At 38.9% G+C, this 19221-nt stretch overlaps 1 protein-coding gene across 1 annotated transcript in view; it reads right to left on the bottom strand.

Moving 5' to 3' along the window:
• FOXJ3 (forkhead box J3) overlaps window positions 1–19221 on the bottom strand; it is a 379709-nt gene that overhangs the window by 81580 nt on the left and 278908 nt on the right. Inside the window, exon 9 of the mRNA XM_053690556.1 lies at window positions 1015–1174. Within this exon, the coding sequence (XP_053546531.1) occupies window positions 1015–1174 (160 nt within the window). The remainder of the gene's footprint in view (window positions 1–1014; window positions 1175–19221) is intronic.

Below are 19221 nucleotides of genomic sequence, written 5' to 3' on the forward strand. Positions count from 1 at the left end.
CCTTATTTACAATCGTAATAAACATGGCTTACCGGATCCCAGAGGGAAAATGACAGCTTCCAGCATTACATCGTCTTGTTAGAATGTGTCATACCTCAAGCAGCAAGAGACTGCACACTGTTCCCCCAACTGAAGTTAATTGCTCTCAACAGTCCTGTGTGGAACAGCCATGGATTTTAGTGACGGTTGCTAAAATCATTTTCCTCATACAAACAGAAATCTTCATCTCTTTTCTGTTTCTGAGTAAATAGTACATACCAGCACTATTTCAAAATAACAAACTCTTGATTGAATAATGAAAACTACAGTTAAACACTAAAAAACTCTAAGCCATCTCCGTGGAGATGTTGCCTGTACAACGGCAAAGAGAATGACTGGGGTAGGCGGAGCCTAGGAGGGATCATGTGACCAGCTTTGCTGGGCTCTTTGCCATTTCCTGTTGGGGAAGAGAATATCCCACAAGTAAGGATGACGCCGTGGACCGGACACACCTATGTTGGAGAAATCCCATTAGTAATTAAAATGATCCGTGGACTCATTGTGTCTTAAAAAAGAAATTGGCATGTGTACACGGGCTTTAGGACTAGTAATTATATAAAATAAATAATATACAGAGCCTAATAGTTTTTTTTTGCTTTTTTTTTTTTAACATCAATTAAAAGAATATAAAAAAACATTCTATACGCTATTGGGGGTTTTAAAACATGTTCATGAACTTTGTTACTCTTCTATTTTCTTTCATTGATACGTTACATGTTTGTTTTTTGCTCCAACAAACTAAGCTACCATTTAATGGCGAATAGATATAAAGAGATGCTTTGCTCACAGAAGTAAAACTTAGCACTTGCTGTACAAAGGATAACATTTAATAATGTAAATTTCATTATGAACCACTTGCAGGCAGGTTCATTTGTAACAAAATAAATTCAAGTCAAAGACGTTATAAAACGTTACACTTCAACAAGCTGACTCTAGGAACAAAAGACATTAATATGCTGCATGGGACCCACCTACCTTGACTAAGAGACTGCTCAAAAACAGATTTGTACAGGCTTCGAAATGAGTCACTGAGATCTTCAAAATTATATTCAGGGAAAAGTTTTTCTCTTTCCTGTGTATTATACTGTGACTGTTGTGTTAATGGTTGAGCAGAAGGCTCCGGATGGCTTGAAACCTAATATTGAAAAGAAAAAACAAAAATGTTTAGATTTACTACTTTTAAATTATGCAAGGGGAAAAACAAACAAATTTACTGCAGCTTTAAAGGACCACTCAATGCAGCAGATTACATAATTAACAAGTACATAATAAAAAGACAATGCAATAGCACATACTCTGAATTTCTAATAAGCAGTAGATTTTTTTTATTCTGACAAATTTATTTTTTCTCTAATTTTCTGTCCCCCCCATGTGACAGACATCAGCCAATCACAGATTAGTATATGTATACCCTCTGAGCTTGTTCCCCAGAAAGTGTGCATATAAAAAGACAGTGCAAAAACGTATATATAAATAATATAAGTAAATTGGAAATTGTCTTAAAACTGCATGCTCTTTCTGAATCATAAAAATGTATTTTGACTTGAGTGTCCCTTTAATCACACTATCAAGCTACCATATTTGTCTACCACTGGAGGCATTTTTTATGATAGCTCATCACGTACAATTTTTACTTCCTGATTATTATTTCCTTTTTTTTATGCACCTGCTCAGTAGGATCTTGTTCCCCAGAAAGTGTGCATATAAAAAGACTGTGCACAATTTGATAATGGAAGTAAATTGGAAATTGTCTTAAAACTGCACAATCTAACTGAATCATTAATAGTTTATTTTGACTTGAGTGTCCCTTTAATTTTAAATGTCATATGGTGGAACCTTCATTGGTGGACATATTGGGCCACTAGGAGTAGGTAGAAATGTCCCCTTCCCCCATATATAGTTTCCGATCAGCTTTTGCTTATGTGTAGTTAATCTACAACCCATTTAAAAATAGAACAAAGAAGACTTCCCCCAACAACGAGTAAGAAAACAGGCCAGATGTGAGATGCTTACAGTCATCATAATTGTTTGCTAATTACATTAATTAAACTTTTTTTTTTTTTTTTTTAACAGTCCCATAACATGGTGGCACCTTTAAAGTGACATTAAACACTAAATACATGCTAGATAGAATGATGCATTCAAAGAAAAGATTAGTCCATGACTAACATGTAGATGTATTTTTTAAAGTTTCTTTTTTTTTTTTTTTTTTTTTTTAAAGTTTCATTAGTTGTTTAAAAAGTGACACAATAGAGAGGTTCCGGTGGAGGAGGAGCAAGGCAAGCTAACCTGAGCTCACTGCTCCAGCCCAACAGCTGCTGGCGGTGAAACTTTCGCGCCCTGCCTCAAGTCTTGAGGCTGCCTCTCTCAGGGCAATTAACAAAGATCAAGCTGGAACCCGGCCCAGGGGACTGTCATCCCCCTGGTATATGCCAAACATCGCTACCCGAACTCACTTTTTGTGGCTCAAAATCCTTTACCTGGGTATACAGGTGCGCTGCTAACGAGCGGTGTTCCTGCCTCAAGTCATCTAGCTTTCTTAGCTGGTTATCTTTATTCTCTAGCAAGTGCTCAATTGCCAAACTAAAATATCCTCCCTCTCCTTGCTGTCACTGCCCGCCGCCTCAGAGCGGCTAAATTCTAAGCCTAAAGAACATAGTATTTCTTCAACCCCGTAAGGTGAGCCTCCCAGCACTCTTACCTATAGCAAGACTTTCCCTGCCGGCGTGTGCCTGCTTTACCCCTCCCCCACCGGTGCTGCGTGGGAGGTGGACTGGATTTGCTCTGTGCTGGAGCTGGCAGAGGGACTTCGCTTCTCGCGCTCCTGCATACTGTTCCCTTCTCTCCCCTCCCACCGGTGCTGCGCGAGGGGAGACGAAGATTGAGTTCTCCATCGGATCTGGAAGCGGGAGATGCGGGTGGCCACCTCGGGGAGCGAGCTGCTGTATCAGATCCTGGACGCCGGAGAAGAATTCGGCGGGCAGTTAGACGACATAGGAGGGGGTAAGTTAAGTTGTAAAGCACTGCTTTTCCTACAAACTCTCTTGGCACATTAATAACTCTCTAAAGGGACATATAGCGAAGAAATACAGAGCTAATAGACTGGGGCTAACTGGCTTGAAGACTGTCCTGGAAGTAGGCCTCTAAAACTACTTAAAAAACACACTCTTTGGTTCACACCGTGTTGGAAAATTGCTGACACCTTGCTAACTTTACACATATTCTACACTTTGGAAAGACCCAGGGCAAGAAAATCTAAAATTCTGCTTGAATTTTTCACCAGCATCTTTTTTTTTTTTTTTTTAAATTGGACATTCTCGGGAAACGTAAAGAGTGGAGAAAAAGATACAAAGTGGCACTTACTAACTGAGAATGGACACAATTGTAGCAAGCACAAGCACAAAAACAGAATTTATGTTTACCTGATAAATTACTTTCTCCAACGGTGTGTCCGGTCCACGGCGTCATCCTTACTTGTGGGATATTCTCTTCCCCAACAGGAAATGGCAAAGAGCCCAGCAAAGCTGGTCACATGATCCCTCCTAGGCTCCGCCTACCCCAGTCATTCGACCGACGTTAAGGAGGAATATTTGCATAGGAGAAACCATATGGTACCGTGGTGACTGTAGTTAAAGAAAATAAAATATCAGACCTGATTAAAAAAACCAGGGCGGGCCGTGGACCGGACACACCGTTGGAGAAAGTAATTTATCAGGTAAACATAAATTCTGTTTTCTCCAACATAGGTGTGTCCGGTCCACGGCGTCATCCTTACTTGTGGGAACCAATACCAAAGCTTTAGGACACGGATGAAGGGAGGGAGCAAATCAGGTCACCTAAATGGAAGGCACCACGGCTTGCAAAACCTTTCTCCCAAAAATAGCCTCAGAAGAAGCAAAAGTATCAAACTTGTAAAATTTGGTAAAAGTGTGCAGTGAAGACCAAGTCGCTGCCCTACATATCTGATCAACAGAAGCCTCGTTCTTGAAGGCCCATGTGGAAGCCACAGCCCTAGTGGAATGAGCTGTGATTCTTTCGGGAGGCTGCCGTCCTGCAGTCTCGTAAGCCAATCTGATGATGCTTTTAATCCAAAAGGAGAGAGAGGTAGAAGTTGCTTTTTGACCTCTCCTTTTACCGGAGTAAACAACAAACAAGGAAGATGTTTGTCTAAAATCCTTTGTAGCATCTAAATAGAATTTTAGAGCGCGAACAACATCCAAATTGTGCAACAAACGTTCCTTCTTTGAAACTGGTTTCGGACACAGAGAAGGTACGATAATCTCCTGGTTAATGTTTTTGTTAGAAACAACCTTTGGAAGAAAACCAGGTTTAGTACGTAAAACCACCTTATCTGCATGGAACACCAGATAAGGAGGAGAACACTGCAGAGCAGATAATTCTGAAACTCTTCTAGCAGAAGAAATTGCAACTAAAAACAAAACTTTCCAAGATAATAACTTAATATCAACGGAATGTAAGGGTTCAAACGGAACCCCCTGAAGAACTGAAAGAACTAAATTGAGACTCCAAGGAGGAGTCAAAGGTTTGTAAACAGGCTTAATTCTAACCAGAGCCTGAACAAAAGCTTGAACATCTGGCACAGCTGCCAGCTTTTTGTGAAGTAACACAGACAAGGCAGAAATCTGTCCCTTCAGGGAACTTGCAGATAATCCTTTTTCTAATCCGTCTTGAAGGAAGAATAAAATCTTAGGAATCTTAACCTTGTCCCAAGGGAATCCCTTAGATTCACACCAACAGATATATTTTTTCCAAATCTTGTGGTAAATCTTTCTAGTTACAGGCTTTCTGGCCTGAACAAGAGTATCAATAACAGAATCTGAGAATCCTCGCTTCGATAGAATCAAGCGTTCAATCTCCAAGCAGTCAGCTGGAGTGAAACCAGATTCGGATGTTCGAACGGACCCTGAACAAGAAGGTCTCGTCTCAAAGGTAGCTTCCAAGGTGGAGCCGATGACATATTCACCAGATCTGCATACCAAGTCCTGCGTGGCCACGCAGGAGCTATCAAGATCACCGACGCCCTCTCCTGATTGATCCTGGCTACCAGCCTGGGGATGAGAGGAAACGGCGGGAACACATAAGCTAGTTTGAAGGTCCAAGGTGCTACTAGTGCATCCACTAGAGCCGCCTTGGGATCCCTGGATCTGGACCCGTAGCAAGGAACTTTGCAGTTCTGACGAGAGGCCATTAGATCCATGTCTGGAATGCCCCACCGCTGGGTGACTTGGGCAAAGATTTCCGGATGGAGTTCCCACTCCCCCGGATGCAATGTCTGACGACTCAGAAAATCCGCTTCCCAATTTTCCACTCCTGGGATGTGGATAGCAGACAGGTGGCAGGAGTGAGACTCCGCCCATAGAATGATTTTGGTCACTTCTTCCATCGCTAGGGAACTCCTTGTTCCCCCCTGATGGTTGATGTACGCAACAGTCGTCATGTTGTCTGATTGAAACCGTATGAACTTGGTCCTCGCTAGCTGAGGCCAAGCCTTGAGAGCATTGAATATCGCTCTCAGCTCCAGAATATTTATCGGTAGAAGAGATTCTTCCCGAGACCAAAGACCCTGAGCTTTCAGGGATCCCCAGACCGCGCCCCAGCCCATCAGACTGGCGTCGGTCGTGACAATGACCCACTCTGGTCTGCGGAACGTCATCCCTTGTGACAGATTGTCCAGGGACAGCCACCAACGGAGTGAGTCTCTGGTCCTCTGATTTACTTGTATCTTCGGAGACAAGTCTGTATAGTCCCCATTCCACTGACTGAGCATGCACAGTTGTAATGGTCTTAGATGAATGCGCGCAAAAGGAACTATGTCCATTGCCGCTACCATCAACCCGATCACTTCCATGCACTGAGCTATGGAAGGAAGAGGAACGGAATGAAGTATCCGACAAGAGTCTAGAAGTTTTGTTTTTCTGGCCTCTGTTAGAAAGATCCTCATTTCTAAGGAGTCTATAATTGTTCCCAAGAAGGGAACCCTTGTTGACGGGGATAGAGAACTCTTTTCCACGTTCACTTTCCAGCCGTGAGATCTGAGAAAGGCCAGGACGATGTCCGTGTGAGCCTTTGCTTGAGGAAGGGACGACGCTTGAATCAGAATGTCGTCCAGGTAAGGTACTACTGCAATGCCCCTTGGTCTTAGCACCGCTAGAAGGGACCCTAGTACCTTTGTGAAAATCCTTGGAGCAGTGGCTAATCCGAAAGGAAGCGCCACGAACTGGTAATGTTTGTCCAGGAATGCGAACCTTAGGAACCGATGATGTTCCTTGTGGATAGGAATATGTAGATACGCATCCTTTAAATCCACCGTGGTCATGAATTGACCTTCCTGGATGGAAGGAAGAATAGTTCGAATGGTTTCCATCTTGAACGATGGAACCTTGAGAAACTTGTTTAAGATCTTGAGATCTAAGATTGGTCTGAACGTTCCCTCTTTTTTGGGAACTATGAACAGATTGGAGTAGAACCCCATCCCTTGTTCTCTTAGTGGAACAGGATGAATCACTCCCATTTTTAACAGGTCTTCTACACAATGTAAGAACGCCTGTCTTTTTATGTGGTCTGAAGACAACTGAGACCTGTGGAACCTCCCCCTTGGGGGAAGTCCCTTGAATTCCAGAAGATAACCCTGGGAGACTATTTCTAGCGCCCAAGGATCCAGAACATCTCTTGCCCAAGCCTGAGCGAAGAGAGAGAGTCTGCCCCCCACCAGATCCGGTCCCGGATCGGGGGCCAATATTTCATGCTGTCTTGGTAGCAGTGGCAGGTTTCTTGGCCTGCTTTCCCTTGTTCCAGCCTTGCATTGGTCTCCAAGCTGGCTTGGCTTGAGAAGTATTACCCTCTTGCTTAGAGGACGTAGCACTTTGGGCTGGTCCGTTTTTACGAAAGGGACGAAAATTAGGTCTATTTTTCGCCTTGAAAGGCCGATCCTGAGGAAGGGCGTGGCCCTTACCCCCAGTGATATCAGAGATAATCTCTTTCACGTCAGGGCCAAACAGCGTTTTCCCCTTGAAAGGAATGTTTAGTAGCTTGTTCTTGGAAGACGCATCAGCCGACCAAGATTTCAACCAAAGCGCTCTGCGCGCCACAATAGCAAACCCAGAATTCTTAGCCGCTAACCTAGCCAATTGCAAAGTGGCGTCTAGGGTGAAAGAATTAGCCAATTTGAGAGCATTGATTCTGTCCATAATCTCCTCATAAGGAGGAGAATCACTATCGAGCGCCTTTATCAGCTCATCAAACCAGAAACATGCGGCTGTAGTGACAGGGACAATGCATGAAATTGGTTGTAGAAGGTAACCCTGCTGAACAAACATCTTTTTAAGCAAACCTTCTAATTTTTTATCCATAGGATCTTTGAAAGCACAACTATCCTCTATGGGTATAGTGGTGCGTTTGTTTAAAGTAGAAACCGCTCCCTCGACCTTGGGGACTGTCTGCCATAAGTCCTTTCTGGGGTCGACCATAGGAAACAATTTTTTAAATATGGGGGGAGGGACGAAAGGAATACCGGGCCTTTCCCATTCTTTATTAACAATGTCCGCCACCCGCTTGGGTATAGGAAAAGCTTCTGGGAGCCCCGGCACCTCTAGGAACTTGTCCATTTTACATAGTTTCTCTGGGATGACCAACTTTTCACAATCATCCAGAGTGGATAATACCTCCTTAAGCAGAATGCGGAGATGTTCCAACTTAAATTTAAATGCAATTACATCAGGTTCAGCCTGTTGAGAAATGTTCCCTGAATCAGTAATTTCTCCCTCAGACAAAACCTCCCTGGCCCCCTCAGATTGGGTTAGGGGCCCTTCAGAGATATTAATATCAGCGTCGTCATGCTCTTCAGTAACTAAAACAGAGCAGCCACGCTTACGCTGACAAGGGTTCATTTTGGCTAAAATGTTTTTGACAGAATTATCCATTACAGCCGTTAATTGTTGCATAGTAAGGAGTATTGGCGCGCTAGATGTACTAGGGGCCTCCTGAGTGGGCAAGACTCGTGTAGACGAAGGAGGGAATGATGCAGTACCATGCTTACTCCCCTCACTTGAGGAATCATCTTGGGCATCATTGTCATTATCACATAAATCACATTTATTTAAATGAACAGGAATTCTGGCTTCCCCACATTCAGAACACAGTCTATCTGGTAGTTCAGACATGTTAAACAGGCATAAACTTGATAATAAAGTACAAAAAACGTTTTAAAATAAAACCGTTACTGTCACTTTAAATTTTAAACTGAACACACTTTATTACTGCAATTGCGAAAAAACATGAAGGAATTGTACAAAATTCACCAAATTTTCACCACAGTGTCTTAAAGCCTTAAAAGTATTGCACACCAAATTTGGAAGCTTTAACCCTTAAAATAACGGAACCGGAGCCGTTTTAACACTTTAACCCCTTTACAGTCCCTGGTATCTGCTTTGCTGAGACCCAACCAAACCCAAAGGGGAATACGATACCAAATGACGCCTTCAAAGTCTTTTCTAAGTATCAGAGCTCCTCTCACATGCGACTGCATGCCATGCCTCTCAAAAACAAGTGCGCCACACCGGCGCGAAAATGAGGCTCTGCTTATGCTTTGGGAAAGCCCCTAAGAAATAAGGTGTCTAATACAGTGCCTGCCGATATTATAATATCAATATACCCAGATAAAATGATTCCTCAAGGCTAAATATGTGTTAATAATGAATCGATTTAGCCCAGAAAAGTCTACAGTCTTAATAAGCCCTTGTGAAGCCCTTATTTACCATCGTAATAAACATGGCTTACCGGATCCCATAGGGAAAATGACAGCTTCCAGCATTACATCGTCTTGTTAGAATGTGTCATACCTCAAGCAGCAAGAGACTGCACACTGTTCCCCCAACTGAAGTTAATTGCTCTCAACAGTCCTGTGTGGAACAGCCATGGATTTTAGTTACGGTTGCTAAAATCATTTTCCTCATACAAACAGAAATCTTCATCTCTTTTCTGTTTCTGAGTAAATAGTACATACCAGCACTATTTCAAAATAACAAACTCTTGATTGAATAATAAAAACTACAGTTAAACACTAAAAAACTCTAAGCCATCTCCGTGGAGATGTTGCCTGTACAACGGCAAAGAGAATGACTGGGGTAGGCGGAGCCTAGGAGGGATCATGTGACCAGCTTTGCTGGGCTCTTTGCCATTTCCTGTTGGGGAAGAGAATATCCCACAAGTAAGGATGACGCCGTGGACCGGACACACCTATGTTGGAGAAATTGGCTTCTTTTTATTGTATATGCTGCATTGTGCTGGAAAGTATAAGATTGTTTTTGTCTTGAAGGCTTATCTATTTGCAGTAGCTTAAAGCTTCAGTGTATCTAACTTTTATACTTGTCTGCTTCAAAAATCCTATATGATAGGGATTTCTTTTTCTCTGTTAAATAATAGTTCTGATGTATTCCCATTATCTGCTTAAAGATTTACACTCATATAAGTATGTAAAGGTAATTAGCTAAGGTAAAGGCTTTATATATTATTTAGGTCTCACCAGATCAGAATTTACAACAGGGGAAATGACTCTTGCTTTACTGAATAGAATTGTGTAAATGGAAGATAGCAGAAGTCTTAAAGGCAAATTCTGAACTAAAGGGAAACCTATACAATTAATTTCTGAACTCCTGGAAGGCTTTAGCCTCTTCTCCAAACCAAAAGGCATGAACTTTTCTAAAATTGATAGATAGGTGCGGAGAAGAGAAAAACTCAGGCTTCCTTTAACTTTAGCGTGATTGGGTAAATCTACTTCTGTCTGGTCATGTTAACCATATATTTTATTACAACATTGAGTGTCGATCTTACTGATTGGCGGATCTTAAAATATTATTGCGACTGCCTCTATAAATCTTCTATCCTTCTATAGACAATCGTCATGGCTGGTCAAGAGACCCCCACACACTTTTCTTAAGGATCCTTTTTTCCTTAAGCAAAAAAATAAGAGGTTCACTCTATCTCTAATCCTTCCTCCCCATCCTCCTTTTTTTCCTTGTCCCTTGATGAACTGAATCACGATTTTACCCTGGGCTAACGCTTTCTTCTCTACCCCAGGGCTATAGCACCTTCACTTTATGGTCACTGAGACACTGGTTCTTAATTTTTCCTTTCTATAATTTCACTGATATAGTGCACGGGATAAACAATTAGCAGTGATACACACAATAGTTTTTTTTTCTTTTATTTTATTTAGCACATGGATAAATTCCTTCACTCCCATTCCCGGACTCCTTCACCAGTCATGACATCTAAACATAGAGACAAGAGAACAAAGGCCGCTGCTGAAGCCTCCGCAGAAATAACTGCACCTACAGCTCCTATCTTGTCCATAAACGAATTAACTAATGTACAGGCCCTAGTGGCTAGTATATCTGAGGCACTAACCCCAAAATTTGATGTTTTAAGATCTGAGATCAAGCAAGATATTAATCTACTTAGACACGAGATAAAATTATTCTCCAACAGACTAGATGAGGCCGAACAGAGAATATCTGATTTGGAGGATCTTATCTCAGCACAGGGATCCAATCTTGAAGCTAATAATATAACTATAGCTAAAATGCAAAACAAAATGGAGGACTTGGAAAACCGCGCCAGGCGCAATAATATTCGCATTATAGGGGTCCCTGAGGGGGGGCCGCTAGAAGATTTAAATACATTCATTCCTGAGATTTTAACCCAGCTTCTTAAGATTCCTCCCCATTATCCATTGATAGTAGTTGAGAGAATACATAGACTAGGGAGACAAACAACAAATAGACAGGGAGATAATAGACCCAGACCTATAATTGCGAAACTGCTTAATTTTCAAGATAAGGTTACATTACTCCAACATTTTCGCAAAAATCAGCCAATTATTTTTAAAGAAAAAAAAATCCTGCTATTCCAAGATTACTCAATGGAAACATCCATTAAAAGAAGAAACCTAGCCCCAATTTGTTTCAAGCCTTAATAATTTACCCTTCTAAATTAAAAATCATTGTGAAAGGAGAGGTTCACTTCTTTGATAACCCACAAGAGGCAGAAAAATTATTGCAACAACTAAATACGCAGGAAAAATAAGAAGTTCTTCTTGATAAGAATATAACGCTAAAAGTTAGAGTTCAATGAATGGACAGTATTTATCTGTTCAATTCCCTTTTTCCTTTCCTTTTTTTTTTTTTTTTTCTTCTCTCTCCTTCTCCTCCTTTCTCTCTCCCTCCCTCTTCCTCTGTTTCTCTCCCTCATTTTCTCCCCCCCCCCTCCTTAGGTAAATGTCGGGCTTAGTTACAAATCTGAAATTAATCTCCTGGAATGTAGGGGGAATTTCTACTCCCATCAAAAGAAAAGCAATCTCAACCCATGCAAGGCGACTAGATTCCGATATTGTTCTTTTACAGGAGACCCACCTTTCTCAGGTGGAAGTCCTGAAGCTTAAAAAGGGATGGGTTAAGGAAGTATATGCCTCAACCGGCTCTGGCAGGAAGAGGGGGGGTAGCTATATTGATGGGGAAAAGGCTTAAGGCAGAAGTTTTACAAGTCTTGACTGATCCAGAAGGGAGATATTTACTACTAAAAATGAAAATTGAAAAGGTTACTTTTTCGCTTTGTAATATATATGCACCTAATATTATAGATCCAGAATTCTGGAATCAGTTACAGGCTAAAATCCTTTCCTTTAAGGAAGGTTATTTAATCCTTGGAGGGGACTTTAACATGGCCCCTCATTGCCCTTTGGACAGAATGAGGGAAAATAGGGACCATAAAAAGAATAAAAAAGATAATCTAGAATCTAAATTATTGTCGAAAATCAAACAAAATTTAAATGTTAGAGACATTTGGAGGATTCAGAATCCTGATGTCCAGGAATATACTTGTCTATCTAAAGCACACAAGACTATAAATGTCCTAAATGCTCCCTAGATGCTGCAGATATTATACATATGATGTTTAAATGTCCCCTGATTAGACAATTCTGGTGCAAACTGGAATATTGGTTTAATACCTCCCTAAAGATTTCCCCTTTTGAACTTTCGGCGACATCTGTCATATTCTGCTGCGACAATCTAGTAGAACAACAAATGAACAAAAAGATAATTAAAGTTTCTATCCTAGCAGCCAGATATTTAATATTTAAAAAATGGAAGACGAAAGAAATTCCCACGGTAATTGAAGTAAAAAATTATCTTAAAAAACAATGTATCATAGAGCAACGTGATACGAATATTAATAACGAAACAGATATCAGAAAATTCTTTGATAAATGGGCACCATTTATTAAGTCCCTCCCAACAACAGAGATCGATTATATTATTTTTCCCTTTCAGAATACAGAGATGGTTTTATTAGGGATATGGTAATTGCATAAGGTCTGGAGATATGGGGTGGGGGGGGGGGAGAGGAGGAGGGTCTGAGGCAAAATCTTTTCTCCCCCCTTTTTTTTTTTTTTTTCTTTTTTTTTTTTTTTCTCTTTTTGTTGTTTTGTTTGTTGTTGTTGCTGTCGCTATGTCTGTTTGTTTGTTTTGTTGGTATTATTATTTTCACCAACGGGTGTATGGAATTGAGATATTATGGGAAAAGTGAACAAAATAATTTAACAGGAACCCTGAGATATAAGACTTAATAGAGTATAATTATTATTTAGGTTACTAAGGTCAGGAAGACTGAGGAATTGTTTGAATTTATTTTTTTTGATGTTCTCTTTCTCATTTCCCTTTTTTTTTTGAAAATTATGTAATTGTATATATATGTTGAAATATATATAATAAAAATGAATTTAAAAAAAAAAAAAAAGTGACACAATAATAATGTTTAAAAAGTGACACAATAAGTGCAAAGTTTTAGTGTCTATAAAACACTGGGAGCTGCCATGTTGTAACTGTGGCCAATTAGGGTCAGTTATACATAGGTCACTAGACTGTGCAGCCAATGGTTGTGCTGGATTTAACAGTGTTCTGCACTTTTGCACATTTCTAACAGGAACTGAAAAGCTCACAATTTCAGAATGGAATTACAGGTAAAGAGGACAAAATAAATAATGAAAGTATATTGCAGAGTTGTTTTATTATATACAATTTATCATTTTATATTACCATCTCAAAGTGTTTAATGTCCCTTTAATGTTATGCACAAATGTTGCTACTTATGTGGCCTGCACACTCTGAAGGTAAAGTTAAAGGGACAGTCTAGTATAAATTAAACTTTCATTATTCAGATAGGACTTTTAATTTTAATCAACATTCCAATTTACTTTTATCATCAAATTTGCTTTTTTCTCTTGGTATTCTTAGTTTAAACTAAACATAGGTAGGCTCATATGCTAATTTCTAAGCCTTTGTGGGCTGCCTCTTATCACATGCCTTTTAAATCTCTTTTCAACACAAAGAGACAGAAAGTACACGTGCGCCATAAAGATAACACTGTGTTCAGGCACAGGGGGTTATTTAAGATTAAGCACAAAACAATGCTAAATTTAAGACAATAGATAATAAACAGTCACAGTCATGTGATCAGGGGCTGGAAGAAGGTTCCTAGATACAAGGTAATCACAGAGGTAAAAAGTGTATTAAAGGGACAGTATACTGTAAAATAGTTTTTCCCTTAATGTGTTTACAATTGCTTTTTTTACCAACTGCAGAGTAAAAAATGTATGAAAATTAGCTTTTTAAGGTTTATTTCTGTATATTAAAGCTCTGATTTTGTGTTTTGAAGCCACAGCCTAATAAAATAGGTTGAGCTTGTAGGTATAATCAGATCTCATTACTATATCACATTGTGCACATATACCTGCTTCTTTATCTTATATCTGTCCTTAAAACAATCACCAATACTTTGAGAGAACAATGGAAAATCAACATTTTACTACCTTATCTCTGCTTTATCACACTGGGAGTGTAATTTCTTCTGCTGGCTGTGTTTACAAAGCTTATCTATAGCTGGTACGCGCGGCCACAAACTTTCAGAATAGGTGGGGATACCACATGCTAAATTAACAATTTCAAATGCCAATATAAGGGTAAAGGAGCTACTTGTAAACAATTTAATACACTCCAGCAGGTAAAGTGGATCATTGGGAACAAATTAAAGGGGAGACAATTTTTGAGTAAACTGTCCCTTTAATATAACTGTGTTAGTTATGCAAAACTGGGGAATGGGTAATAAAGGGATTATCTATCTTTTAAAACAATAACAATTCTATGGTAGACTGTCCCTTTAATCTGTAATGGAAAATTTGATCTGTCGAAACACACCAATTTGAAAACTTGTAAAAAGTAGCAGAAGTAAAGCATTAAGGGAATTTGGCTTAGCATAACTGGACCCCACAAGTAAAATCTGGGTGTTTAACCTGGAATACGAAGTGCAGAAATAGCCCTGAGATGTATTTCTACTCATTAGAGAATACCTGGACATTTTTGCGAATCAAATCTGCTGTGAACAAAGCACAAATGGTTGATATATGCAACCTCTGTCATGTTTCTTTACAAAGCAAGGGTGATTTACAAAACTTCAGCTAGAAAAGTACTCTGAACTTAAAACATTCATAGGCAGGAGTATTCCTAAGGAGACAACCTTACCTCACACTGCAACAAAAACTAGTATCTGGGGAGATCGCAGTCTAGTTTGGTTGCCAATATAATTCTTCACTTCGAGCATGTAATAGATATCTCTGACTGCTTGCAGGGTCTTAGAATCCTTTGTCCGAGCATGTATTTAGAATTATCCCAAGGAAATTAATCCATTGATTTAAATTTTATATGTATGTATGTATATAGGTAAATAGGTATATATATATATATATATATATATATAAATAAAAATAAATATATATAAATAAAAATAAATATATATAAATAATTGTGTTGTAGTTTTATTTTCCCCCTTTAAAAAAAATAAAAAAAAATAAAAAATTGATGCTCCAGGGTGCAATATATTTTTATATCAAGTGCTTTAAAACAAGTAGAAAAATGTTGGAAAGACTTAAAAGGGACATGATACCCAAATATTGAAGCACCTGAAAGTGGTGCAGCATAGCTGTAAAAAGCTGACTAGAAAATACCTGAACATCTCTATGTAAAAAAGGAAGATATTTTACCTAAAAGTGTATTCAGCTCACTAGAGTAAGTGCACTGTGAACAGTTTTACTTCAGCTGTTGTCCAGTTGTAAAGAGACTTTAAGCAGCAAATCATGATGCTAGTCCCAGGACTTGCAAGGAAGTGTTCCTCTGACATGTGCAGGCACAGTCATGTTATTTCCCTATTCAGTTTATGGAAGTTTACTATGAAATCTCTTGAAAGTTCAGTGAAATCTCAAGAGATCACAGCAAACCAAAGCATGACCTCTGCACTGCTGATTGGCTATATTTTTTTCCCCAACTTGCAGCTAAATAGCAGCTGAAGTAGAGCGCGTAAGGTAAACTATCTTCCTTTTACATAGAGATGTTCAGGTGATATTTTCATTTCAGCTTTTCACAGTTTTGTTGCATAACTTGCATATGAGTATTATGCCCCTTTAACTGCCAACCAAAAACCGAACGCACCTGAATCTCATTGGATGTGAAACATACCCCCAGCTGTGCTGATGAGGTTTTGGCAAGGGTTTTGTTTAAATAAGGATAAACAGATATGCCCTGTGAACTGACAAGCAAGAGAAGATGGTAGAATGTTGCTAAAAATATGTGAAACCATAGTCTAGGTCAGTGATTTTTAACCTTTTTTTGCTGTGGCACACTTTTTTACATTAAAAAATCATGTGGCACACCACCATCCCAAAATTTTCAAAAAATCACACATTGTAGCCTAATACAGCATATATATATATATATATATATATATATATATATATATATATATATATATATATATATATACATATACACACACACATACATACACATACTGTATGTATTGTGCTGTTATGCCATGCCTCCTACAAACTATACGTGACATATTGACATTCATTTACAAACAATCATAATGATTGTCTGTGAATGAATGTCAATATGTCATGGTTGTAAATGATGTCTGCCTGATGAGCCTGTCACATACCTCCCAATATTTCAAAATTTGAAAGAGGGACACCCCTGCACTGGGAGTAAAAAACAAGCAAAGTTTAAAAAATATGTCACACAGTTGTCAGTCTGCCGCGGCACACCTGAGGATCTCTCACGGCACACTAGTGTGCCACGGCACACTAGTGTGCCACGGCACACTGGTTGAAAAACACTGGTCTAGGTTGCTATGAAAGACATAATGGAGAAAAATTCTAATGATCTGAATAGATAGGACCATAAATGTAAGAACCCTTCAGATCTATTGTCGCCATGATCAAATATTTACAGAATGAAGTGACTAATACTGGCCAAACTATTCCCACTTTCTATGTAACAAAAAAAAGTTTGGAGTAAAATCCCTGTCTTTATATTTAACTGGCAACATGGCTGAGTACAAGGAAGGCCCTTTCTTTTACCTATTCCCACAGAAACTGAAAAAGAAAGAACCTTGGAGGTGGAGAATAGTTAAATGCTGGAAAATATTTTAAGAAACAAACCAAGCATGAGACACACTACATAAGTGTATCTGGACAGCTTTTGCATGATTTTTCTTAAAGTGATGGTAAACTCTACACTTTTTAAAATCAGATCCGGAATGTTAGTTATATTTTAGATGGAATTGCGCTATAACTTGCTTTTTAATATAGGTATAAAATTCAAATTCCCGCACTCCACCACACACTTAAAAAGTTAACTTTTCTGTGAGCTAACAGTTTGAATTGTTGTTTAATCAGCGCTAAAGTTACAACAAAAGAATTTCATATCTACATTAAAAAGTAAGTTATAGAACATCTTCATTACATGTGATGAATTGAACTCCATCTAAAATATCACTAATAGTCCGGATCTGATTTTAAAAAGGGGAGAGTTTACCATCAGTTTAAAGTTTGAAGATCACTTATTTGTAAGAGTAATTTTTGTGACAGTCACTGGTGGGGTAGTATAAAAACAACCCATATAAAAATAACGAGGAGAATTTTTTTGTGTGAGGTCTGAGATAGCTTTTACTGGCCAATAGCTTAAAGGGAGATGAAACCCAATTTTGTTCTTTCATGATACAAATAGAGCTTGCAGTTTTTAAACAACTTTCAAATTCACTCCTATTATATTTATTTTTTTGTTCACTTAGTTTCCTTTGTAGAAAAGCATACCTAGGTAGACCCAAGAGCTACTGATTGATGGCTGCACATATATGCCTCATGTTATTGGCTCACCCATGAGCATGGCTGTTTCTTCAACAAAGGATGCAAAGAGAATAAAGCAAATTAGATAATAGAAGTAAATTCGAAAGTAGTTTAAAACTATTCTCTATCTGAATCATTAGTGTTAAGAAACACAAGGGTGCACAAAAAAGATAGTCGGTTAACCAGTTATACTAGAAACTACCAGATATCATTAAATGGATAGGAAACCCCAACATTTTATTTGATGATTTGGATAGAGTATACAATTTTAAACAACTTTTCAATTTACTTCCATTATCAAATGTTGCTTCATTGTCTTGTTATCCTTTGCTGAAGAAACAGCATTGCAATACTGGCAGCTAGCTGAACATATCTAGTTAGCCAATCACAAGAGACAAATGTGTGCAGGCACCAATCAGCAGCCAGCTCCCACTAGTGTAGGATATGTGCGTATTCTTTTTCAACAAGGGATACCAAGAGAATGAAGCACATTTGAAAATGGAAGTGAATTTAAAAGTGTCATGCTCTATCTGAATCATGCAAGTTTAATTTTTTTCCTTTCCTTTCCTGTCCCTTTAAAACAACCTCTTGCTACATCAATATACATTAGTAAAGTACATTTAGGGGTCGATTTATCAAAGGCTTCGCAAGCCTTTCGACCCACTACGACTGCAGGTTCTCACAAGAGAACCTGCACGCCGTATTTAACAAGTTGCGGTCATCAGACCACTGCTTCCCTAATCTTTAGCCACCTCTAAATTGGTGTGATTCAATCTCCGCGGTCTAGTCTGACCAGGGAGATTGAATGCTCCTGATTGGCTGTGTGCGGGCAGGCGGCGGGATTGCACGCGAGCGCAAAATAAGGCTCGTGTACAATGCTGAATTCCGCCAGGGGCATTAAGCCCGCCAGAGGCGAGCTGCGGCGGACATGGGTGCGTATGTGCACCCCTGTCCGCATCAGCTTGATAAATCGCTCTCTTAGTGTTACTTTTGTGTGAAATTCTAAAACCTACATATGCTGCAAATTGTCTGATACAGCTACATATAATACAGATTACAATGCTTTCTAAGAGCAGTGTTCAAATTCATTGTTGGAAAACTTTATTGATAGTTGCACAAACTTATTTTCAGTTAGCACTCACAGTCCTTGATCCAAGGAGATAAGATCACTTTGTTATCACAATGCACAATTTTTGGAAAAATCATTAATTTAGTTTTAAAAGCTTTTATTATGTGTGTAGGTCTTTGCAATTCAGTTCTTAAAAGGGACATTCAAATATAAAAATTCCTTTTGCATTACCCATTAAAGATAATATTTGTTTAATTCCTGTAAAGGTACTTGAGACAATGAAAAGAGGTAGTCTTACTGCTTGGACACTGCAATGTGTTTAACCTATTTGCAGGCATTGGAAAAAAATGGTTATCTATGTCAATAATGCAAAAAAGACACGCGCACACACACACATGCATATGACTTTAATATGCTCTTAAATTAATCTGAACTATAAATAAAAAATGCTTTCTTAGCTGAGTGTAATTGAAACTGATATGCCCAGAACTGCAGCTGTAAAATCAGAGAATCTAAAAAGAAATGAGAAACTGCCTGGACTTGAGGAAAATATGTAAAGTCCTGTAGGCATTATTATGAAAAACAAAACACTATTACCACTATAAATCATTCTTGCGGTGTATTCTTATTGATGACACTGAGTATGTTATCTTATGTGTGTATACACGGATGTGTGTGTGTGTAATGCATAAACCATCATTATTTCGATGCTTAAAGGGACACTGAACCCAATTTTTTTCTTTTGTGATTCATATAGAGCCAGCAATTTTAAGCAACTTTCTAATTTACTCCTATTATCAATTTTTCTTCGTTCTCTTGCTTTCTTTATTTGAAAAAGAAGACATCTAAGCAAAGGAGC

The sequence above is a fragment of the Bombina bombina genome, chromosome 8 (assembly GCF_027579735.1).
Source record: "Bombina bombina isolate aBomBom1 chromosome 8, aBomBom1.pri, whole genome shotgun sequence".
NCBI classification, from domain to species: domain Eukaryota; kingdom Metazoa; phylum Chordata; class Amphibia; order Anura; family Bombinatoridae; genus Bombina; species Bombina bombina.